The 24878-nt window shown below is 33.9% G+C and overlaps 3 protein-coding genes, 1 long non-coding RNA gene and 2 pseudogenes across 4 annotated transcripts; 1 reads left to right on the plus strand and 5 right to left on the minus strand.

The window, feature by feature from the left end:
- Positions 1–374: 374 nt before the first annotated feature.
- On the minus strand, positions 375–8524 carry LOC120213619 (AT-hook motif nuclear-localized protein 23-like). Its single transcript, XM_039211710.1, has 4 exons — positions 8512–8524; positions 8407–8415; positions 8093–8266; positions 375–994 (listed from the first exon to the last, which is right to left on the minus strand). Exons 1-4 carry the CDS (start codon positions 8522–8524, stop codon positions 435–437), a joined length of 756 nt encoding a protein of 251 aa, XP_039067641.1. The 3' UTR covers positions 375–434.
- Positions 8525–8815: 291 nt separating this feature from the next.
- Positions 8816–9924, plus strand: LOC120213620 (annotated as a pseudogene).
- A 2843-nt stretch (positions 9925–12767) lies between these two features.
- LOC120213571 lies at positions 12768–13506 on the minus strand. The gene has a single exon (XM_039211674.1). It carries the CDS (start codon positions 13478–13480, stop codon positions 12839–12841), a length of 642 nt encoding a protein of 213 aa, XP_039067605.1. The 5' UTR covers positions 13481–13506; the 3' UTR covers positions 12768–12838.
- A 2952-nt stretch (positions 13507–16458) lies between these two features.
- On the minus strand, positions 16459–17023 carry LOC120213687. Its single transcript, XR_005524806.1, has 3 exons — positions 16937–17023; positions 16614–16805; positions 16459–16523 (listed from the first exon to the last, which is right to left on the minus strand). It is a non-coding gene; the product is annotated as an uncharacterized LOC120213687 (long non-coding RNA).
- Positions 17024–18674: 1651 nt separating this feature from the next.
- On the minus strand, positions 18675–19873 carry LOC120213621 (annotated as a pseudogene).
- Positions 19874–22034: 2161 nt separating this feature from the next.
- On the minus strand, positions 22035–24771 carry LOC120213753 (probable plastid-lipid-associated protein 3, chloroplastic). Its single transcript, XM_039211809.1, has 4 exons — positions 24137–24771; positions 23494–23689; positions 22193–22523; positions 22035–22138 (listed from the first exon to the last, which is right to left on the minus strand). Exons 1-3 carry the CDS (start codon positions 24721–24723, stop codon positions 22212–22214), a joined length of 1095 nt encoding a protein of 364 aa, XP_039067740.1. The 5' UTR covers positions 24724–24771; the 3' UTR covers positions 22035–22138; positions 22193–22211.
- Positions 24772–24878: the final 107 nt, after the last annotated feature.

Raw genomic sequence — 24878 nt, forward strand, 5'->3', positions numbered from 1 at the left:
CAATTCCTTTCTTCAAGATGGGATGCAAGTAAAATCTTTGAATAAAGATTTTGATTGTTATTTATCTTAAAAAATCATGGAATGTCTAATGAGATGTATTAGACTCTTTATCTATAATCTTTAACCAATTAAATAAGTACACATCATATTTATTTTTCACGTCATATTTTCTTAAAAATTAAAATTTTAAAATCATTATCTTTTATTTCATCCTCTCATTATGTAATCTTAAAGCGTCAAATCTTTATATTTTGTTATACTTTTGAAATTAATACAAAATTTCAAATTTCTTTCAAATTAGGATATTAGACAAATATTATTTCATTCTTAATCAAACCATTCTTATAGAGAGAGAGTTTTGAAAATCCGAAAAGCAAAGAAGAAATTAAAAGAGAAAAAAAAAACCTAAAATAAAGCATTGGCCTAAGTACCAACTAGTTTCCTTGCCATGCTTCAATGGGTAATTGGACATTAGATGGCATAGGGAGTGGCAAATTGAAGAAAGGCAACCCACCCGGACCGGCTCCGGCACCAGAAAACATGTTATTTTCACCGTCATCTCCGTCACCGCCGCCTTGCATATCATCATCTTCCAAAGGGAGTCTCTCATAGGCCACATTCGTAAATGACGACGCTATGAGCATAACCGGTCCCGCCGCCATCAGTTCCCCAACCACGCTTCCACCTACAACTTGCCCTTGTCCTCCAGCCAAAAAGATCGCCAAACTGGTGGCTCCCGGAGGCGCCGGCGGCGGCAAAAACGAACCCGAAAGCGATAATATCTCGAATCTTCCATGAAGAGTAACAACAGCTCCGGCCGCAGCCGGTTGCCTAATGCTCACGTTGGTCACCGTACCACTCCCACTCAGTATACATATCCCTCTCTGCCTTCTCCGAGCGTAGCTCGCAACGCAGTCGAAAACATCGCAGCCGCTCGAAACTTCCAGAATGTGAGCTCGGAGCGTGTTTGCACTCTCCCGAGTTACGATACGGGCTGGTGATTGTTATGAAGGTCCGGTCTTTGAAGCTGGTGTGGAACGTAGCGAGAAGCTGTGCCTAAATCGAGACCGGCCATGCGAGCATCCAAGGGAATCAAATCAACAGTAAAAAAAAGAATTAAAAATGGCGTTGGAATAGATAATGTTAAGGATAAAAGGAGTTTTGTTTATTGAAAGAAATTAAAAACAAAGATGAAGAAGACGACGAGGAGGAGATCGATTGGTCTGCAACGAAAAGGGAAAGAAACAAGGGGCGAAGAGGGGACAAAGTCTAAAAAAGCTCAATCATTTTACAGCCTAAAGGTTTAAATAATATGAACAAGGTACAACTAGTTGAACCAGGAAAAAAAATTTAATATGTTTTGCAGAAGTGAAAGGTGGTGGAAGCCAATCCCACTCTCATCCCTTGGAGCGTGGAATAACGGTTTGGTTCTTATTTGTGATTTTCTTATATTTCGTATCATTTTATATGGTTAAATAAAAATTATTAGTTGATTAACTATTAATAGATTTTATTATTATGATATTTATATGTGTTTAATAATTGACACGTCAAATGTCATGTCATAATTTTAGGTAAGGATATTTAAATTTTGGTGCTCGTATTTTTTGTACTCGAAATATTAAGTAGTTTATTTATCGATCCGTTAAATTTGAGTATCCACATGTTCAGGATGCGGATACAATGTTCATATTTTTTATTTTAAATTTAAATAAAAAAGAAGAAAATTTTATAATTTATAATATATAATCCCCGTACAAAAATTAATGATTTGAAGTTAATTTTTAATAAGAATATATATATATATATATATATATAATTAAAGTTTATTTTTAAAATAAAATATTGATATTTATAGTGATTTTTTTCCTAATCTTATTTTGAAAAATTAATAAATACTTCATTAAAAATCTAAAACATAAAAGAACATAATACAAATCTAAGAAAATTTAAAGATTTAAATTTAATTTTAAAGTAAAAATTTCAAGGAATCTAAAATTAAAATATAATTTAAACTATATATATATATATATATTAAAACTACTGGATCGGGTCAAGTACTCGGTTACAAAAAAAATTCAGTCCAAACCCGACCCAATTACCCGAAAAGAAAAAATCACAGGTCAGGTACCCGACCCGACCGAGCAATTTATTTTAGAAAATTACCCGATATTTTTAAGTTTAAGTTTAGGTTTGCAGGTCTATGGGTTGGGTCAATCAAATTCGTTGTTTTTGAACACACTTAATCTTAGGTGAGGTGTCACTAAGGATAGAGCAAAGGGGACTGGATGGGGCAGTTGTCCTCTTAAAATTTGAAATTATCATATAATTCAGGTTTTTATTTTATATTTTTATTGATAATATATTTTCGTCTCCTGAAATTTTATAAATTTGTTCCTCTAACATAAAATTTTATGTCTGCCCCAAGATCTCACATCATCACTTAAGACGATGTAACACATGATGTCTCATAACTTTAGACGACATGACATGTGAAATGTCAATAATTTAACACATATAAAAATAACACATGAACAACATCCGCTGACTATTAGTCAACTAACGATTTTCTTCCAGTATAGATCATCTTAATCAAAAACTAAAACATTAAGGGTTAATACACTTTAAGAAAACACAATAAGGGCTAAAATAACTAATTAAATAAATATTGAAGGTTAATTTCAACATTATCTCTTATTTATTATAAAAAATGATTAGTAAATATTTTAAATGATATGTTGTTATCTAATTTAGGGATAAATGGATAGTATATTAATAGGTAAACTATACGTTTAGTATTTCAATTATCATTTTTATTTTATTTTGATCATTCAATTATTTTCATTTCAAAATTATATATAGCATTGCGTTTTGGTTTCATTTAGTCATCTGTTAAAAGTTTAACAGTGATACTAGCATGTAACTATAAAATTAATATCACATCATCATTGAATTTTTTAAAATAATATCACGTTAACAGTTATGTTAATTTTTTAACGGCGGGTGGCCATGTATGGACCTAGGCAGGGGCGGGTGGGGGTGATCGCCCCCTAAAAATTTAAAATTAACATATATTTTAATTTTTATGTACTTTTTATTGAAAATATATTTTCGCCCCATAGAATTTTATAAGTTTAAGTTTTTCTCCTTAAAATTGTATAAGTTCAAGCCTGTTCCCTAACATAAAATCATGTGTTTGTCTATGCGAGTGACCAAAATGAAATTAAAATATAACTTTAGGTATGATTTAAAAAATAATAATTAAGTGACCAAAACAGAATAAAAGTAATAATTAGATACTAAAATGTACTTTACCCTAATTAGAATATGATTTTTTAAAAAATAAAATTTGTCCAAGTGGGAGCAAAGGCTTGTCGTTTTCTTGAGCAAATGATAATTAAAATATTATTTTATCATTTTATTTGTAATAATTTTTTAATAAAATAATTATTATAATTAAAATATTCTTTAATTGTTTGAAATATTATAAAATAATATTTATTTAAAATATTTTAATTATTTAAATAATAAATATTTCATCACTATGTTGATAATCTATTTAAATTCGAGATCTTAAAAAATAAATAATAATTATTCCAGGTAATCGTGCTTATTAAATGAAATGTTTGGTTTAAATAGTGATGTCATAGAGGAAACAGAAGAAAGTTTTATTTAAAACTTCATTGGGGGCAAGTGGCACAAGTGGGCGGCGCGTGGGTCCCATTCTTGTCGTCTCCTCCGCCACGCACGGCCCACTTTGGATGGCCCTCCTTAGCCGTCACTGCTCCTTTGCTTTGGATTGACTTGGAGCAATTTGGATTTATTAATTACCATTTATTTCGTCAAGTTGCCCGCACTACTGACTAGAGATCTACAAAAAAAAAAAAAATCGAATATTCGATTTTACGTAAAAAAATATCTTAAATTGAATTTGGAAAAAACAGATTTTTTTAATCGGATCGAATATTTTAATCGGATAGTATAATCGGTTTGAGAAAAAATTAGACGATCAGATTTTTTACCGGATTAAAAACCGGTTTGAAAAAAACGGATAAAAAACTGATTTTTTATCTGGAAAAAAATCTAGTATGGGGTTTAAAAAATTGGATGACCAGATTTTTTACATGATTAAAAACTGGTTTTTTCAAACCGAAACCGGTTACATCATCCGGCCCTCCAAACCGATTTTTTTATAAATCAGTTTTTTGACTTGATGAAAAAATCGGATCGGTTTTTATCCGATCCAAATCAGATTTAAATCCGGCTATGTGCCTCTCTACTACTGGCTGTCCCAAATCTTTTTTTTTTATAAATAAAAGAGACAATTCACAAATGACTCATGATCTTTAGTGAATCTTTCAATATGGTACATGTACTTAACAAAATGTTGATTTTAACTAAATTAAACACTTCTAATTTGATACACACCCTACATATACAATTGTTCGAACTCAAGAGTTGAAACGAAATCTAATTCGATTTGTTGGTTCGGGTTCAATATACATTATACTAATGCTAATCATTAATTAATCAATCATTAATTATTATTAAACTTTATAATTGCACAATGCCAGCCCCTCAAGAATGAAAGTCTAACCAAGTGCCAACTATATCCAATTCCAATGCTTGTCTGACCAAGTAGTCATTGGATTTATTATAATCCTAATTTTGATAAAAAATAATAATTTAATAATAATAATAATAACTACGGATTCATTTATCACATGCATGTGTTGTTTTTTTATTTTATTTTATAAAATTATACAAATTAATTAAAATATACCAAACAACTTTAGGTGTGAAAATATATCAAATTAATTATTATTAATTTATTATATTAACATTTTATTAATGAATACAATTTTGAATTAATTATCAATATTCACTTCATTGATCGATTTAATTTAATTGATGTATGAATTAGACATCGTTGTTAATCAATAAATTTATTGTTTTAAATAAAAAATATATTTTTTAACTGTGAATATGATAAATTTAGTAATAGAAAAATAAAATGAAAACTAAATAATTATTTACTTTTACTGGGAACATCTTCCAAATTTGACCAACAGAGCAGAAGAAAGATTAACGAAGGTTCCCCAAGTTCCCAACTAAACCATTCAAAATTTCCAAGTTTGATTTGAAAAACTAAGCAAACTTCTTAACCAATAAATCAAAGTTTTCTATTGTCATAAAAAATATTTTTAAATAACAATAAATTTAAATTATTTATTTATAAATATAAATTTTAAAGAGTTTAAGGTGATTATAAGGTAGTATCTATTCAGAACTTTCTTAACCAATTGATAACACACACCTTGTATATAAGACTGTCCGAACCCAAAATCTCTAAGAAGAACATCATTATATTTGACCACTAAAATAATTTGACGAGTTCTTTATAAATATAATTAGATTTGGACAAAATTTGAGTTCTATATTTTTAGGCCAAATCATATGTATACAAATAGGTATGATATTGGTTAGTTTTTTTAATATTTTTTATGTGATCCTTATACGATCTTAAACGATTTTTTATCTTATTACTAATTTTGGGAAAAAAATATCCAATTTAAGTTACAGTTATAATTATAAACTTTCATTATAATTTTAGAAATCTTTTATTTTTAATAAAATTAACAGTTTCTATCTATCTATATATAATATGTATATATATATATATATATGGTTATGATCTACTTACACATTGTAAAACTTTTTAATTTTACACATATTTAAGACCGTTAGATGAGTGAAAATAGATGATTAAGATTGACTTATTGTTTTTTTCAATAAATATCTTCACATTTTTTTACTTTTAATCTCATCCATTTGTTTTTGCTCATTTAACGATCTTAAATCTATATAATTTTTTTTTTAAAAAAAAGACTATATAAGGATCTGTCTCGTATATATACCTTTTAATATGGTATCCGAATTTCATTGTTTGTTGATTTGAAGATTATTGCATTAATTATAGCATGAGGGTGTAATTAAGACACCAATATTGACCATAGTCCATTCAAATGAGTTGAATTTGAGGCAGGGGTTTTGCCATTTGCAATGGTGACACAGTGAGTTATGTATGAAAATGTGTGGTGCCCAAAGTCTTAATCTGTTGTACTTGTATTTCTTGTGGAAAGTCCTGTCATTGACGATAACTGAACTATTTATTGTCTCAATCAGACCATCAAACTATTTAATTGATTCAATTAAATTACCTGCTGTTAATTTTTAATAGAGTTGGTGATGTGTCCATTAATAAGATTGTCATAATTATATATTTGGTCCTCAATATTTACATATTCTATCATTTTAGTCACTATTTTAATTCAATTAAATAAATTTAACTATCCAATTAGAACATGACACGTGTATATTTCATTATAGTTCTATGATTCAGAGTATCATTTCCTATTTGATCCCTTTGAATTCCATATTCGAAGTTGCGATCGGATCCATGGCATCAGGTAACCATACATGAAGAGGAAATTGCGCAGATTTAGCAACTGCGCCGGCAAATAATAAAGAGGCACATAAAGTAACAAATAAAAAATGAACCTCGTTATTATAAATCAAGTTATTAAATATTTCGAACAAATCTTGAAATTCGAAACTTCCCGTTGTCCAATAAAACCCTAAAATTGATAGAATATGTAAATATTAAAGACCAAATATATAAGTATGTCAATTTTATTAATGAACACATCACCAACTCTGTTAAAAATTAACTGCAGGTGGTTTGATTGAATCAATTAAATAGTTTGGTGGTCTGATTGAGACAATAAATAGTTCAGTGGTCACATTGACTTTTAGCCATAGTTTTGTGGTCTCCGGTGTAGTTTACCTTCTTTTCTTCTTGTATATCATGTTTTAAAATTTCGTCTTGATTAATTTAGATTAACTCGAGTCGTACATTTAGTTTTAATGAGAAAGTCTTTGAACGATAATTTCTTTCCATACACAAAGATAAGGCTGAGCAATGAAACCGAAAAAAGAAAAAATTTAATTCAAATTGAACTATTTGGTTTGGTTCGTTTTTTTAATTTGCGTTTAATTTTGGTTTGCTTTTAAAAATAAATATCTAATTCGGTTTAATTTTAGTTTTTTCATATGAAAATCATTTGAATCGAATTAAATCGAATTAAAAAAATAAAAGAAAATAAGTACTCAAAAACATTCATTTTGAATTTATTATAAGATAAAGTTAAATAAATAAAATATTAAAACTAATAATATTTTTTTATAAATTTAAATTTATATAGTTGCACTTGATTAAAGTTTTAAATTTGTTTTTCTTAGAGGTTGAGTTCGAAAATAGTGAACAATAAAAAACCATAAATTCAAACCGAACCGAAAACCGTGGTTTTTATACTATTCGTCTTTGGTTTCATATTTTCAAAAACTGTGGTTTCAGGAACAAATCACAATTTTTTCTTCTCATTCAAAATCAATCCCGGAGCATACTTGAACCATCTCAGGAATCCTATCTCGTACTCGGTCACAGACATATCATTTTGTTTCAGATTCAGAAAATCCTCCGGACACTTTACCAAATACTCAGCCCCCACATAGCGATCTCGAAATGGTGCTCCCTAGAAATACTCTCAAGTGACAATCCTTGAAATTAGGGTTGAGCAACGAAACTGAGAAAATCGGAAAATCGACACGAATTGAGTAAAACGGTTCGGTTCGGTTCGATTTGGCTTTAAACGGTTCGATTTAAAGGCTTCATTTTTTTTGATTCGGTTCGGTTCGGGTTTTCCATATGGAACCCATTTGTTCCATATTGAACCGAATAGGCAATTTTTGTAAAAAAAAAAATTATAGTTTCTAGTGATTTTTTAATGAAAAACCGAAAAACCGAACCGAACCGTAAAACCCGAACCGTTAAAAAAACCGAACCGAACCGATAAAACCGGTTTTAGTTTTTTCGGTTTTTTAACTATTCGGTTTCGGTTTAAATATTGAAAAACCGTTTATTTCGATTCGGTTTAATTTTTGATAAAAAACCGAACCTAACCGAACCGAATACACCCCTACTTAAAATGGTGCTTCCAAGACCCACGACGGAAACACCCTCCAATCTTACTCCAACACTCTCCAGGATGCCTCTTCTTATAGAAAGAGAACAAAGGTATCTCATAAGCACCAGTCGAATCGCCAGCACTAACAGTCAGAGCATAAGATGGCATCGGTCTTGCTCTAAAATAATCTTGAGAACCTACATCATCCTTTGATCGCTTACCAACCGGTAACCCACCACCTTTTCAAAAAAATTAAACGTTAAAGATATAAACAGTCGTATAATAATTTTTAATATTTTTATTATTGAGTTGTTGCCTAATCATAATTTACATATTTAATCAACTACACCGTGTGCTATTTTATTGGAAACTTTCTTACCTGCCAAAGCTGAAAATTGTGGGCTTCAACTTTATCAATCATCATTATATTTATTTGACTTTTAGAAAAAGAATTTATTTGACTGAACTTGATAATAATATGTACCACCAATATTCATCATTAAATTTTAAATAATGTAATAAATATGATATATGATTAGGATAAATAATACAATTTGAAACAATTTTTATTTTCGAGTCAAATTTTAACCTCATCATATGTAGATCCATTGAAGGTATCAGTTCATTCGGGTGGTGGAGTCATTGTTCTCGAGTCAGACTTAGGTGGACCAAAAATCCGACACAACTCGACCTATATTCATCCCTAAGTAGAATAAATATAGTTGAAGACGAGAAGTTCCATCTTTTTTTTATTCAAGAGTTTTATAATGATTATTTGAGCTGGTAATATGTGTAAGATCCTTATAATTACTCGTAGATTGACAGATTACGAAGATATGATCAATTCATGCTGAGTTTCACTTCAATAAGTGAAGTGAGTTTATAAAGTCATATGATTTCTTAAAAAGTATTACTTTGGAAAACGCCCCACAAATAATTAATATACGAAAAACATTCAGCAAAAGTATAACAATAATAAAAGCTTATTACTATAAAGTATTGTCGAAATAATAACTGGACTAAGTCATTTATTTAACATTGAAGTTGCAAAAATCCAAATGTTTGGTACAACATTTGGGTGATATGCCCGGTGTTAGGGTTTTGTTCTCTATATTCCCAAACCCCATCCCCCATTTGCCCCCTATATTTAACATCAATTCTTTCCGCAAATATTTCTGTCGCGTTTATCACCGTGGCTGCCGAGGTCGGCCTTCTCTCATTGACCCAACTTCAAAAGTTAGTCCAATCTCAACAAACTCATAACCAACATCACCACCAGCCCGACGCGAACTCCACCACCGGCTCGTGGATGTGGTAACCTAAGGCGCAACCAAAGGACGACGATTCATGGGAAGTTAGGGCCTTCACCGAGGACACGAGTAATGCGTTGGGGACTACTTGGCCTTCGAGGTCTTATACTTGCACTTTTTGCCGAGTAATGCGTTGCGGTTACATGAATGTTCACTGCCTTGATAAAGCTCGGCTCCACCAGGTTGTACAGCCTGGTGGCCCGAACTCATCATCTACCACGACTAATTCCGCGTCGACTCTCTTTATACCGACTCAAGAATTCACCACGAATGGAGGCTCGTGCCTCCTCTACCAATTCCATAACCCTAATGGTGTGTTCACCTCGTCTCCACCTATGAATGCATGGTCCATTTCACCATATCCCTCTTTCAACTCGAAGGCAACATCGATAAACATTCCGGCACTGCATCCGACGTTAAATAGTCCTTCGCATTCAATGACGACATCAGCCAACAATAATATAAATCGGGAAAAGAATTACATTAGCAGCATCAACTGCAAGGAAACATCCATTGAAGAGCTTGATCTAAAGCTTCACCTAGGGCATAGATGTCCAACAACATCTCGAAAAATCAAAGACAGCTAAAAGTGTGCCAAATGGAATGAAATGAATAAGAAGAAAGAAGGATTTGTTCTTATAATTTAAGATGAAGAATGAGAAACAAGATTAGGGTTCGAGTGAGCGAGTCAGTACCGAGTTTCTGCAACACGAATTTACTTTGAAATGGAAAGTAAAAACTTTTTTTTTTATAATTATCTATCGAATTATATATATCGGTTTATTTATAATTTCATGGAACAAATGTAGATCTACACTGTTTCTCATCAACAACTGCTCCTTATATATAGTTTGTTTGAATACTTACCGAGTGTATACATACCATGTGTAATAATACGTTTGCTATACTATTTCCGAATCTCCTCTACAAACAATTCCTCATATAATCGAAGTTTCTGCATTAAGCACAGGAGAATTAACAAAGCTATGAGACCTATGCGCTAACCAACTGCGCCACCACCCCTTGTGCTTTAAATTTCTGTTAATAATTTGTCTACCAAAAGATATTAAATCTTAAATTTCACAATGATTGAAGGACTAGAACTACAATTAAAGAAAAAATATGGGATGAAAAAAAACTCAAACTCTCAACCTCAAAATGACTGAACCAATATATAAGACCTACGCACTAGCCAACTACGCCACCACCCCTTGTTAATTTTGGTTCCTGTTAATAATATTTCTACCAAACTATAACTAATGGAAGCCAAAAAGATTAATCTTAAATTTCATAATGGTTGGAGGACTAAAACTACAATTAGATCAAAAAACATGGGGTGAGAGAGAGGCTCGTACTCTCAATCTCAGGATAACTTAACCAAGCTATGAGACCTACACGCTAGCCAACTACGCCACCACCTCTTATGTTTTATTAATAATTTATCTGCGAAAAATATTTTAAATATGAACTCCGATTAAGTCGATGACAAGTCAAATTCAACCTTCGATTTGAAATATGAACTCTATTTTAAGATTTCATTCAAGAACTCCTAATTTTTAATTCTTCATACACCCTTCATCTTGTTATTTTAAAATAAATTAAGCTTTCCTTAAGCTTAATTATCATCTAAGGATCAAAACCAACCTTAAATTTCAACTAACAATCAACTTAGGAGAAACCTCACCTTTGCAATGAGTCTTCACGTTGGAAGAAAAGAAGAGAAGAAGAGAACTCTAGAAGCTTATATATTTCTCTCTTCACTCCACGTGGAAACATATATAACCATAATAATTAAATTATTTCCCTCGTCAATGACTATTTTGTCCTTCTATTCCTCATTCTTTCAAATTTGATCCTACACCACATTTTTCATATAAGTCCTTCAATTATTATACTTTAATCATTAAATTCTGAAATTTTACAATTTAGTCACTAACCCGGTATTGAGGATGTTACAGATATAGTGTGGTAGCCGTACATATTTTTACCATAAACAACCGATTTGTTTCGTAGTGAATATCATCAAAATGTGAAATTCCAGGTTTATGACACATTGTTTTCTTACATTTTTTTTAAAGACGTGAAAACCGAGCTTAGGTTTCATGGTGTTGTGTATTAATTAATTAACAAAAAGGATGAATCAATATGGGGTCTAGTTTCTGAATTCGTCATACAGAGACTACATCTAACATCTGTTGGGGAAATCGGGTTATTTCCCACACGAGCGTAGTTTCAAAATTGACCACAAACCAAGATGAAATTTCCAACTTGCCAACTTAATTTCAAGCCAAATCTAACAACATCAATAATCTGACCCATCTTATACATGTCGATTCTTAGTTGGCAACCTGCGTAAAATGGCATAGGACTAATAACATATTTTTACTAAAATCGGGGACTTGTTTGTCGATATGATATAGATATTTTTTTCGAGAGATCACAACTTGTTATTGGTGGTTTAGGTAGTCCTGATAGTTTATTTATGTTTCCGTATATTCTTTAATCCTGATGGGTTTATTCATTGTATAGTGAGTTTAAATTCTCACGACGTGATAAAAGCTGATTTAGGTGCCAATTCAACCGAGAATATGTTTAAAGAACCGTTAATCCCTAGACAAATGATATTATCTTTTTTTAAATTATTCACTGATATCTGATCTATTGACCGATTAATCCAGATCAGGTACTGCAGAGGCGAGGGCGACCCTCCCAACCCAATTTGCTCAATTCACAAACGTCAGGATTCGAACCCCTAACCTTACTTAAGGGACCTAGTAATTCATGCCAGTAGACCAACTTATTGTTGGTAATGGTACTATCTTCTAATCGCACACAAAAGAAATACAACTTACTTTATCCAACACCACCCACCAATTATCAAAGACAATAAAGGAAATGGCGTTCGTGTGCACATGTCTGTTGCCATATGAAATTGTACGTTGGATTTAGAAAATCCAACAAAATGAGAATCTTATGAATATACATTTCTCAATGCCACCAAATATCAAAACGACACACTTCCACGTTCTCCCCCACATGACTTGTCTTTTAACCCCCCCCTCAAGCAACAAATTAAGATCATGTATTGCTACTGGACCATGAATTTAACTCGAAATCGATGAGTTTTGAAGCGACGTGATCTGATAGAGTTATATTTTTTTATAAAAAAATAAATCGAATTCAGATCAGATCTAGTTAAATTTTTTAAGGGAGTGAAGTCTAGTCGGATTAGGTTCGGATAGAGAGTGAAAAAACTTCGGTCTGACTTGGGATAATAGTGTAATTTCTTTTAAAAATTTATTATTATTTTAATTAAATACTTATTTTATCCCGTGTTGGATCGAAGTCAGATGGATGATACATATTTTCGGGTCGAGTCAAAATGGGTAGAAGATATATAATTTTCAAGTCAGATTGTTAATTTCTTTTTTACTATACAAATATAAAGAACAAATAATAGTAATAATGGAACACTTGCACTAATCAACCTCGAAACACAGGCTAATGCTGCCGGAAAACGAATTTCGAAACCCTACTTCGCCTCAAAACCTTCATCGGACTCGTGAGGTACCATCCCTTCCCTTTCGTCGACGTGGAGGATTTCGAGTCTCCGGTTCCGGAATGTGACGTCATCTCCATCGCCATCGACCTCGACTTCCTCATCATCATCCTTTCATCTACCGCTGTCGTTACACTCTCTTTCTCGACTTCTCTCCGATGAACCCCGCTGTCGAATCGCTTGCTCGTGTTAGTACTACCTCTAAACATCGACCAAAACGACGGCGTCTTGCTCGCCGATAAATCGTTCTTTTCGGTCAAATTCTCTGGTTTCAAACGGAGGAAAGAGATCCCGAGGGATCTGGATCGCCGGAACGCAGGCTCGGTTCCGATGAGACTAGGTACTCGGAATACGGCTCCGAAATCGGAGACATCACCGGCGGTTGAGAAGCAGGAGAAGGAGGAAAATGAGGATGATGAAGAAGAAGAGGTTGCGGTGCACGCGCACGGACGAGTGTGGGCGCAGTCGGGGCAAAGAGATGCTAGCTTGTTTTGGAGACAAACGGGACAGATTCCACTGCGGTGTCGTTTCGAAGGATGCTTTGCGCATTTCCAGACCTTTTCTTCGTCGGCGTAGAAAGCCATTTTTTTTTTCTTTTGCTGTCCGCAGTTCCTTTGTGGTGTTCGTTAAGAAGGAAGCTTTTTGATAGGGGCAGTTGAGTTAACCATGGTTATTTCCCTAACAGCTAGGATGTTAACCATGGTTAGCTTTAACTTTCTTGTCTAATTCTACTAACAGTCCTTGTACTATCCACACATTTTAAATTTAGACCATTTACTTTTAATCCCAAGAGTTTAATCATTTTTAGTCTTTGGCTTTAGACTTTACAAGCAGGTACACTACACATCCTATTAAATATGTATTTTCAAAGAGAGTAATGATCTTATGATAATATAAAAAATAGAATATAATATAATTTAACAGAAACCCTTTGATGATAATATAAGTTGGGCTTTAATTATTTAATAAAAAGAGTGAAAAACATTAAAATTTTAGAATTAAAGTACAGAATTTGGTAAAAAAAATAGAGATTAGATTCTAAATATGTAAAGAGTAAAGGGACCGAAAGGAAATTAGACCTATGTCTAGCTTTTATTGCTTGTACTCGTTAGTACGTGAGGTTGGGCAACGATTGATAAGTTTTGGTGGATTGAACGTCGCGTTTTGGTACTGAATTTTGAGACTTCCTAGTGGTATGTGTAATATTTACGAGATTGACAATAATATTGGGATCAAATTCTGTCATTAACCCTTGTATGATACACAAGTTGTAAATTTAGTCTTTATACTTTAATTTAGTCAGTTTCAATCCCTGCACTTTTTAGTTTTTAAAGTTTCAATCGTGGACTAAATGATACAAAGACAGTATGGCTAAATTACATTAATGATTTAAACTAATCTAATTGAAGAACATAAACTAAATTTACAACTTAAGCATAGTATAAGATCTAATAGTTCTTTTAGAAATATAAGAAATAATAGTTGAATTAACAGAATTAATAGTTAAATTCACAATTACTGTTTGTGTTAGGATTAAAATTCCAAACATTTATAAGGACTCAAATAACCGAATTAGAGTATAAGGAATAAGTTTATAACTCATGTATAACCGAGGGACTATAGAAGAGTTTAACCTTTATATAGGTTTATGGAGCGGACGACATTGTAGGCAGAAAGCAATGTGATTTGTTCACACGTAGAGAATATGGTTGAGCTTAATTAGGCATTAAATGATACATAAAAATAAGTATAGTACGTGGCACCGACACGTTTCACACCTGCGTCATCTAAGTCGTTGCCCCACTCAATATTATTAAAGTAATAATTTTTTTAATTAAAAATCCAATTACCAAACGCAAGAGAGAAGGGCATAGCTTTTAGGTTTTCAGCTCAACAAACCCTAACCTAATATTTCATACGTTATCCTCATCCAAGGCATAAAAGTACAAGCTCCCATGCAACGCATGCATGAGATATATATGACACTTGATCAACTTATATATATACACGTATGGTAATATCTATGTCTTGTGCACTTTTTTTAAACTCTCGAATTAGATTTAGATACGTAGATGGTGTTTATAAACTTTAGTGATGCTTGCCTTTACTTTGTATTTGTCGGTTTTTTTTAGTAGTTTAATTTCCTATTATGGTTTGTTTATTGTAGTAATTAGATCTATTTGTATATACCTATTATTCGAGCTATTTTTGGATGATTTTTTCACATTTTCTTTATATATGATCCTTATATAATCTTAAGTGATTAGTTTCTTGTGTTACTGATTATAGAAGAATCTTAATTATGTGTTTAGTTTACTATTATAGTTGAAAATCCTCATATTTAGAATATTTGTTCTTTTTAATAAAATTAGTTGCTTCTATTTTTGCCAAATTTTTTTACCATAGTCAACATTTGTTGGGCTTGAATTTTGAATTAGGAATGATCATATCAAGTGGAGTAGATTATTTTTACCTTAAATATTAATTTGACCCAACGTTATCCTCTAAAAATATTGACCTAGTCGTACTTGAACTTGAATTTGAACTTAGAAAAAAAGAACTGATCCTGTAAAATTGGATCGAGTCAAAACTTTTCGAGTATAGTCTCATGACCACCCTTGTTTACACCGCTAACCCATCACGCCAGCTCCCTTAATGGTTGTCGCTAAGTAAACCATTGCCATTATTAGGGATGGCAACGGGTCCGGTTGAGGTCGGGTTTTTTGTTCATACGACTCGACTCGAAAATTTATATCCTCTATCCGAATCCGACTAAAAATTTTTATATCATACACCTAATCCTATCCGACCTGATCCAATTTTCTAGAGTATGAATTTGACCCGACCTGACCCGGTATAAATTAAGGATTTAGTTAAAAAATAACAATTTTTTAAGAAAATTATATTATTGTCTTCGTGTCGGTTCGAAATTTTTCACCCTCTACGAATCTGATCTGACCTTACCCCTTAAAAAATCCAACTCGATCCAACCCGAACCCGATTTTTTTAATAAAAAATCAGACCTTATCAAATCGGGTTAAATAAAAATCGTAGTACTTATGTAGTCCCCATCCCCAACCAGCTGCTAGGAACCAATCCTTTAAAACATCTGACCCAACCAACCAACACTTTCAAACCTATTTTTGGAATAATGTCGGACCCCTCCCTCTTAAACTCTTCCCCACGCGTGAGAGCTAAGAAATAGTTTTGTTGGATCCACCTTAATACATAAACCTCTCCTTCACACCAAATATTAAATGCATAAAATAACATCGTTAAAAAGAAATATTTTTATATGATTATATTTTAAAATCAAACTAGTTAAATTATTATTACTATAATAAATATTTTATATATATTAAAATAAATAAATTTAATTCCAACAATTGTTGAACATAAATATTATTTCTCGTCAACAACAAATATTTTTTCTTAACACAGTGGTCAGGCGTTGCACTCTTCCTAAAAGTCCCATATTCGATAATCTTAAAATTCATTCATTGTATTAATTTATCAAAAAATAACATGTGAAACCAACAAACAAATGATCTAACAGGACGATGATATGTCTAAATACTTTTGAATCTCAGATACCCTTATTACATCATGGTACTAAGATCTCCTTATCTGTCCAAAAACACACGCACAAAAAATCAGTAAAATCGAAATTCCGTCTCGTAACATAAAATTACGCGTTCGTTACTCGATTCAATGCACCTGAATGGAACGATGATCCTTGTGATAAGCAAGGCAAAAGGAACAGAGAGCGCCATTCATGCAGTCTAAACAGTACATATTGCATTCACTCTTGTGTGAGTCGAGATGAAGCATGCATTGAACGAAGAATTGTTCCCTCAACAAAGGTTTCATCCATGGCGGCCACCTGTTGTTGTCTTCTTCATCGGGCCCCTATCAATCAACCAACATTCGATTAAAAACACATTTTTTAACGAATACCCAGATGGGTACAGAAAAAAAAAAACAGGAAACAGAAACAGTTAAAAAAGCAGAACACTGAGTTAAAAAACGTGTCTATTTACCATGATTCTTCTGTTTTTGGGCTTGATTTCACGGATTTAGGAGTCTTGATTAACGATCGCCAGCTTGAATGAATTGAAAAGAGAAAACTAATTGAAAAACAGAGAAAAAAGAGACGGCGTTCGAGGGAGAATTAAAATATAAAGGGGGGAAGATTTTGTTAACCATACGTTAATATGACTGGTAAAAGTCGAATTGAAGTACTCAAGTTCAAGTCCTATTACACGTAAATCCAGAGATAAAGTTAAGATTTTTATTTAGGGTTAGAACGATTTTATAAATGTTTGAGGGGTTAAAGTGTTATTTTTTATTGGACTAATTTGTATCTGCATAATTTTTCAAGGGATTATGAGGAAAAGTTCCCATTTTAGGGGAAACGTCTCGTACTTGGAAGTAGGGAAGAGCCCATGTGGGGATTATCATTGTTATGTAACTGCGATGGTGTTAATCTTATTCGAAATAAGTTTGATAAGCTCTTGAGATTAGGGTTAGTACAAGTTCATGTCTTTGTTTAGAGGCGTCTCTTCTATATCTTTGATCACCATTATATGTTTTTTCTCTTATAAATAAAGGGATTTTTTAACGAGGTATATGGTGATCTTGAATGATCTTTTTCTTCAATAAAAATCTCATTTCGTTGAGATAAAGGAAATTATGTGAAGTGTTATTGATTGAAAAAATAGTTGAACCACCAATAATGGTTGATATCGGTTTTTAGGGTATTTGTTCTAAGTGGCGGAACTAAAGAGAGACTAATGGGGTTAGGGATGGGCATAAGACCCGAACCCGACGGTTTTCGATTCGATCCGACTCGATCTGGTCATATTTTTTTAATAAAAAAAATTCGGCTTCGGGTTGGGTCGGGTTTTTTTAAGTTGGTATTCGGGTTAGGCCGGGTTCGGGTTTAGGGTGAAAAATACCTGACCAGACTCGATCCAAAAAATATATATAATTTTACCTTTATATTTAAGAATAATTACAATAATACCTCTCTATATATAATTTTTTTTTAATTAAGTCACTGTTTTTATTGAATAAAAATAATTTTTATGTTATTTCGAGTCGGGTCGGTTTCTAAGTTATATATCGGGTCGGGTTCAGGTCGGTTGAAACCTTGTTTTGATCGGGTCGGGTCTCGGGTGGAGGCTCCCTTGTTCTCGGGTCGGGTCGGGTGGACCAAAAACCCGACTCAACTCGACCCATGCCCATTCCCTAAGTGGGGTCATGGTTTCATAAAATTTTAAAAATTATAATTTAAAATCTTAATTTTTTTAAAAGATTAATCTAATCCTTTAAAAAATTTAGAAATTTAGATTAAACTTTTAAAAAAATTAATTTTCTTAATTAAACTTCTTTTCATAAATTTTAAAAAATTTCATTAAACCTATTAAAATTTTAAAATTATACTTGGACCATAATTTTAGAAAAAAATATAAACTAAACCAGAATCAAAGGAACTCTTCATATATATCCGATACAAAGCATGTTAAGCATGCAATTACGTGACCTCACCATCCATCCCATTATTTATTAAACACCATGAAAAGTCATGCCTAAGAAAAACTCAAAATTCAAAACACTACTTTTCATTGACTCAAAGTAAAAAAAAAAATCTACTGAAAAAAATGAACAAACTCTAAACACCCCTCTCAACAAGAACCCTAAAAACAGAGGGAGATGATGGTATTTTTGGTGATTTGACGATAAATCAAAAGGGTTTTGGGTAGCCCAAAGTTGATATCAACATAATGCAGCAGTTGCAGCATCTTCCTCAGTTATTTCTGAGCATGTTGTGAACTGCCTCTGCTATGTCGTCCACTGAACTCAGTTGGCATCCTTCTTCAACCTTCATTCAAATTGCTTCAAATCTTAGCCCAAAACACCATGATTTCCTTTAATTATATAGACTATATGATGACATTATAAATGTAGAGGGACCAAAACCACAATTTTAACCAATACAATGTTCATCAATATTTGCTAAAATCATGTACAATGTAATAATATCTTACATACCTTGGCGCTGATAGTGTAGAGAACTAATGTATCCATGGATGTAACATTAAGGTGAAGGATGGAAAGGTAAAGTGAGTGAAAACCAGCAACGAGCTTGGAAAGCTGCTTGGGAGCTTTCCGTGACAGAATTCGAAGATTAGCATGAGTTTGGATCAATGTCACCTCGATATCGGCTAACGATGCCGTTGTCTTCGGTGTGTATTTGTTCGGATTCTGAGACCAGGCATACTGAGGGTACATGAAGAAATGTGAAAATAACGACGACAATAATTCGGAATCTTTGTCGCCGTTGGTTTCTAGTTCATTGCCAACAGTTTGCTGCTGCTGCAACACTCGAAGCTTTCGTGCTTCGAGTGTTTGCAGGAGGTACTCAAGTTCCTTGACAAACTCTATGGCTCCACCAACTGTGGATGCTTGATCACCCTACACCATGTAAAAAAACCATTCAATATTGTGTGTATTGGACGAAAACGGTTAAATTAAAGTAATAATTAGCTTTTTTTCCATGATATTTCATTCAAATCATTATTTACCATAAGACAAATTACCCTTTGGACATAGGACTGAGGCATGAGGGAGCGTAATACACCGAGATGCTCATTCATCTGCTTCCGCCTGTTTCTCTCGACAGCAATGTGATTCATCCTTTGCGTCTGTGCCTTCTCTTTGTTCTTGCAAACCCTCGGCTTTCTCCTCTTCTTTTTCCTCCCTTGAACCGCCTCACCATTCAAACGCCGTTTCGGGTTCACCACTGGCAAGCAACTCAAAGCACCACCACCACTAGTACCAGCTTGTTCCAAGGAGCTGAAACAATTTGTCACCAAAGAGTCATGGCCATGGCTGCTACATGGGGTTGCAAATATAGTATCATAGATGATAACGTTCAACAGCTCGTTCGACGAAAAAAGGGTTTCGAGTGACATCTCCTCTACAATCTGCACAATCTACAAGTGCTTCCATACTTATGCAGAAGGACCAGATTTTGATAACTTAAATGGATTAATCTCTTAAATAGAGGGACGGAATTCATAATTAGACCGAAAATATGATGCATGCACGTGAGAGGAGGCAGAGTTCTCTTTTGGTGCCAGCAAGAGGGAAGGAAAAAGAAAGGAGCTCTTCATTTAGCCTTGCTTTAGGTTTGTCAACACTGGGACACAGTGACCTGCAATGGAGTGTAGGGGACCCCAAATCTATATAGGAATATGCATACAAACAACACAACGAGCTGTGGGTTAAAGCGACCCTTCATGTTCAAATCTAACATTGGGGTATTGTTTTGCAGTGAAAAAAGTGACTGGCTGGCTCACGGGACCCTAGATTCTCCTAACCCCCTACTGTTTTCTTTTTTACAAGGAAAGCTTGACATATGCTTGGCAACCCATTCTCTGCAGCGTATTACATTTGGAAAATGAATAATTTGGCTTGCCAATGATCATTTGATGCAAATTAATGAAGGAATTAAGCCATGTAAAGGGATCTCTCTACGTTTTCAAGAGAGATCTACGAAGTGCCATTTGCCGGACAGTCAGATGAATTCTAAAGAGTCGATATTATATTTTTGAAGTGTTCATGTTCGATTCAATTCTATAAATGTTGTCTCTAAATCATAAATACAATGTGTTGGAAAGCGTCTCAAATAATTTATATAATCGTGTCAAGAATCACAAAGGGTCCATATAAGCATGTTAAAAGCCATAGTTGAGCTTACCATGGAAACTAAATATGTGTTTGGTGGATTTTGAATCTATGTCAAATGCATATATAACAGGGCTTGCTTGATATCATCATCAGAAACCGTGGCCTCAAGGCTTCGGACCTCCCTGGCCCGGGTCTTGGGAAACGTGCCTCTGATTATAAAATCAAATTCGAAAGTTACATGATAAAATCATAATTTTTTTAGGTTAAACAACCAAAAAACTGAAGTAAAACTGACTGACGAAATACATAGTTTACCCTTAAAATAATTGCATATAATACTTTTCGTAAAATATCTCAAAATTTTCAATATCAAATTATATTTTATTTTGACATTTAAATAGTATTTCAAGCACTAACCGAGTGACCGTGATAAAGAATTTGTTGTTGTTCTTTGAAGTCTCGGGTTTGAGCACTGAGAATGACAAAGATATGAGCATTCAACGTCAAATGATTGAAAGTTATTTTTGAAAAATTACTATCTTTTGACTTACCCTAGATTAATAAAAAGTAATATTTTAATATTGAATATCGAAATAATTTTTAATTTAGTTAATAATATTGGACTAAATAATTATGAAATCTGTATTTAATGAAGAAATGTTTAAATTTCATATTCGAACTAAATTATAAAGTTCCAAAATATAAAGGATAAACAGTAATTTTACAAAAATATGGATTAGGTATAAACCATTAAAGAATTTCGCTTCTCATGCAATTCTAGTTACAGAATTTCTACTTTGTTATGGACCAAATGATGGAGGGGGAAAATGAAGTAGAGATTATGATTTTCTTATATGAAAAAGGGCAATTGTGACTCATAAAGCAAGAAAAATGATGGAGAGGAGATATTTCCCTAATGAAGGTGGAATTGTTCCTATTAGGTTATTCCTGGGTAGTTGAAGAAGTTGAAGCCTAGCCAAAGAACCGAGCTCTGCATGCATCTCCCCTCCGACAGCATTTACGTTTAACTTCTCAGGGGATCAACCACGAAGCCATTGTTCCCAAGATCGATCACACCCTAGGGAACTCGAGGTTAGCTATGTGAGGAGAAAGGTCACCTGCCAACTCGATTGATGATAGATACGGTGCGGTCAGCCAGGCCGGCGACCGCATGTTAAGTTGTGGAAATGTTGTGAACCATTTCGAAGAGCTGAACACCCTGTGAGGATCAACTTAGTAGCTTTGATATCATGGTATTAGTAGGCAAATTCCAATACCAGTGCCCATCAATCAGTATATGAATGATGCCATTATAATGGTTCTACTTTAACATTGACATGCAATAGAAAATACTAAACCCAACAAACAGAGACGATTCAACTCAACGCCATTAGCAATAGACATCATCAACCATGTATTTCTAGTCTAAAACTATACAATACAATCGCGAAATGAAACGGTTTGATTTCTACTTCAGTTCATCCATATGTTTTGTATGATTTATATCCTACACTTGAGATGTTCAAGTTTTCAACAGCAAAAATTCCCTCTTCAAGTAAAAAAGACGACGACAACAGTTAATATATCTCCTTCATAGATACATACGCATAATGCACATGGCTACTGCTCCAGAAGAGGGCTTCCCTGTCTAGCAAGCACGAAAAGACCACCATCCCCTCTTGATATCCGAAGATCTTCATCGAGGTATGTAGTCAGAAGCCAGGAACTTGATCGGTTGCCGGGAATGGGAATCTTAAGAGGTGGCTGACCAGAAATTGTTCTTGAAATGTTTGCGGCCAGTTCCTGCAGTGGGTTAAGAGATTGCCGCACAGGCAACAAACTAATTCTCTGACCAAAAATCTCTGCATCTGCAGGAAGATCAACGGTTGGTTTTACTTCTGGAGGTTGCAATATGCCTTCCTTAAATTCAACCTGGACGTTTCGTGAAAGACTATAAGGACCTTAGGAGAAAATGTTTCATACATTAAGATTTCCAAACTCCAAAGGGTTTCAAGTGTAATAAACAGAAAGCCAACCATACTCCAAATTCAATAATAAGACAACCATACTCCAAATTCAATAATAAGACAACAATCATCATTCTAATTCCTTCCAATTAACATTTTGCTTGCTCATAGTTGTATCCCACCAGCTGGAAATTCAATTAAAGTGTCATACAGGTCCATGTCCTATAGCATAAAGTGTATTCCGGTCCCTACACTTCTAAAATGAGCAAATAAGTCCATATTCAGTGGGGGGGGGGGGGAACACAAAAATGCCATCTCTGTAACGGTTTAAAAGATTTGTTAATTTTATGAGGTGAATTTAATTAAATGATGCAACACTAATATAAAATATGACTTAGCGTTTTTAAATGATGTGGCATGTTCGCTTGACCAATTGTTGCTTAACCTGAATCATTGCATTTAATCAGTTAATAGAGTATGAAATCATGTTAAGTACAACTGTTCAGGTTAACCTACAATGGGTTGGTGATTATTGAACATGCTACGCCACTTAAAAATGCCACAGCCCACATCATTTAGTTAAGTCCATCTCATAAAACTAAAGATTCTTTTTAACTATTAAAATAATTTCTTCTAATATACAGGACCTTACCTCATTTTGTATTACAGGGACCAAAATACACTTCATGTTAGAGTACAGGGACCTATACAATACTTCTACCCTGAAAATTCATAGGAAAATTTTGATCCAATCATCATAATTTTGTTGGATAACACACTTCCCATTTTCTTTGCAATGAAGCCGGTCTTGACAGATTCTACACACACGGGCGTACATATACACACACAAGTGTGAGTGCGCGCATACACACACACAAGTGTGAGTGCGCGCATACACACACATATATAACAACAGGGTTTAATTTAGGAATTACCTGTATTCTTGAAGGAGATCTAACTTCAAAGGTAGCAGATGCACTAAAAGAGAAATCAGCAAAAGGGCCAGACAATGTGGTGGAGTTGATAATAGATTGACTAGCCGTATCAATTGTTTGGCTTATACTTTTCACTTTTAATAGTGGGGTTGCACCGGCTGCCAGAAGTGGCAACAGCTCGGAAAATGCTGTATACCTGATCGATTAGAGATACAAATTATACAAAACAATCACTAGGAGGGACAAATAAACATGAGATGAGAACATGTGTAATTCAAGTAGTAGCATATTTACAATCATGAACTCATCAAGAAGGCTCCAATCAATGATGAGCCCCAAAACATGTAAAGAAGCTACTGTCGATGTCAATAATGGCAGAAATTCAGGCCATAAATAAATGCATGGGTCTTCCGTCTCATCCGGAACAAGTGTGATTACCGTCCCCAGACGGCCAGTGGATCGAACACCGGACAACCCAACAATAAATAAGGAAATATTTTCCAATTCAATCAGCACCCAACAATCGTTTAAAAGTTTTAGAAGGTACATGGATCTTAACTCATATAAGTTCGTCCACTTAAAATTTTATAAATTTGTCCCGTCTATACATATAACGATTGTGTTTAATAAAGAAGACACTCACAGCAAAATCCAGTTGCCATCAAGAAGCTGAGTAGCCTCAACGGGAGCCGGGGTCGGGCTAACCGCTTCCAACTGACTGACTAACTCCAAAACCTCGGCCCTTAGCTCCTGACTCGCCCGAAATCCCAACTCGGTCCCATAAACCGAATCCACCAAACACCTCTTCAAATCCGAAACCCTATCATCAAAGCGCTCCTTCTCCTCTTTCTCCGCCGCATCGGAAGCTCCTCCTTGGGCAGCGGCGGTACCATTACCCTTCTCAACATACTCTTCCTCCCACTCGTCCTCGTTCCTCGGAGGATCGTAATCCGGGAGCTTGGTGGACTCGGGTTCCGATCCAAGCTCCGATTTTTCACCCCATTCATCGGTTATGTTAATCGGAGTGGGGGTTTCTCGGTCGGAATCGGATTCGGGAGTGGGGCCGGATTGGGTGCTGGAAAGGGAAATGAAAGGAGATGAACTGAGGGGGGTTCGGGGTTTAAGTGGGAGGGAAAACGAGGGTTTAGGGGTTTGAGAGAAGAAACAGTTGAGTTTAAGGGATCGGGAGAGGAAGAGAGAAGAAGATTGAGCGATGAAGAAAAGCGCCATTTTTGTTTTGGTTTTCAGTCTTCTGCTGCGAATCCTGAGCTCATAGACTCAAAATAACCACATTTTCTCATCGGAAAATCCTAATTTTTTTCTTCTTATAATGAATTAAGAGTAAACTGTGCATTTAGTAACTAAACTATCAATTTTAGTTCATT

This window comes from Hibiscus syriacus, unplaced genomic scaffold, assembly GCF_006381635.1.
Source record: "Hibiscus syriacus cultivar Baekdansim isolate YM2019G1 unplaced genomic scaffold, ASM638163v2 tig00110044_pilon, whole genome shotgun sequence".
Classification (NCBI taxonomy): domain Eukaryota; kingdom Viridiplantae; phylum Streptophyta; class Magnoliopsida; order Malvales; family Malvaceae; genus Hibiscus; species Hibiscus syriacus.

What these genes read in the sequence shown, in the direction of transcription:
- LOC120213571 (XM_039211674.1), bottom strand. Translation starts at nt 13,480, where the DNA reads ATGGCTTTCTACGCCGACGAAGAAAAGGTCTGGAAATGCGCAAAGCAT.
- LOC120213753 (XM_039211809.1), bottom strand. Translation starts at nt 24,723, where the DNA reads ATGGCGCTTTTCTTCATCGCTCAATCTTCTTCTCTCTTCCTCTCCCGA. An exon ending in GATGGCAACTGGATTTTGCT is followed by an intron (nt 23,690 to 24,136) that starts GTGAGTGTCTTC and finishes CTAATCGATCAG; the next exon opens with GTATACAGCATTTTCCGAGC. An exon ending in GATCTCCTTCAAGAATACAG is followed by an intron (nt 22,524 to 23,493) that starts GTAATTCCTAAA and finishes CGAAACGTCCAG; the next exon opens with GTTGAATTTAAGGAAGGCAT.
- LOC120213619 (XM_039211710.1), bottom strand. An exon ending in GCATCCTGGAGAGTGTTGGA is followed by an intron (nt 995 to 8,092) that starts GTAAGATTGGAG and finishes AACAATCACCAG; the next exon opens with CCCGTATCGTAACTCGGGAG.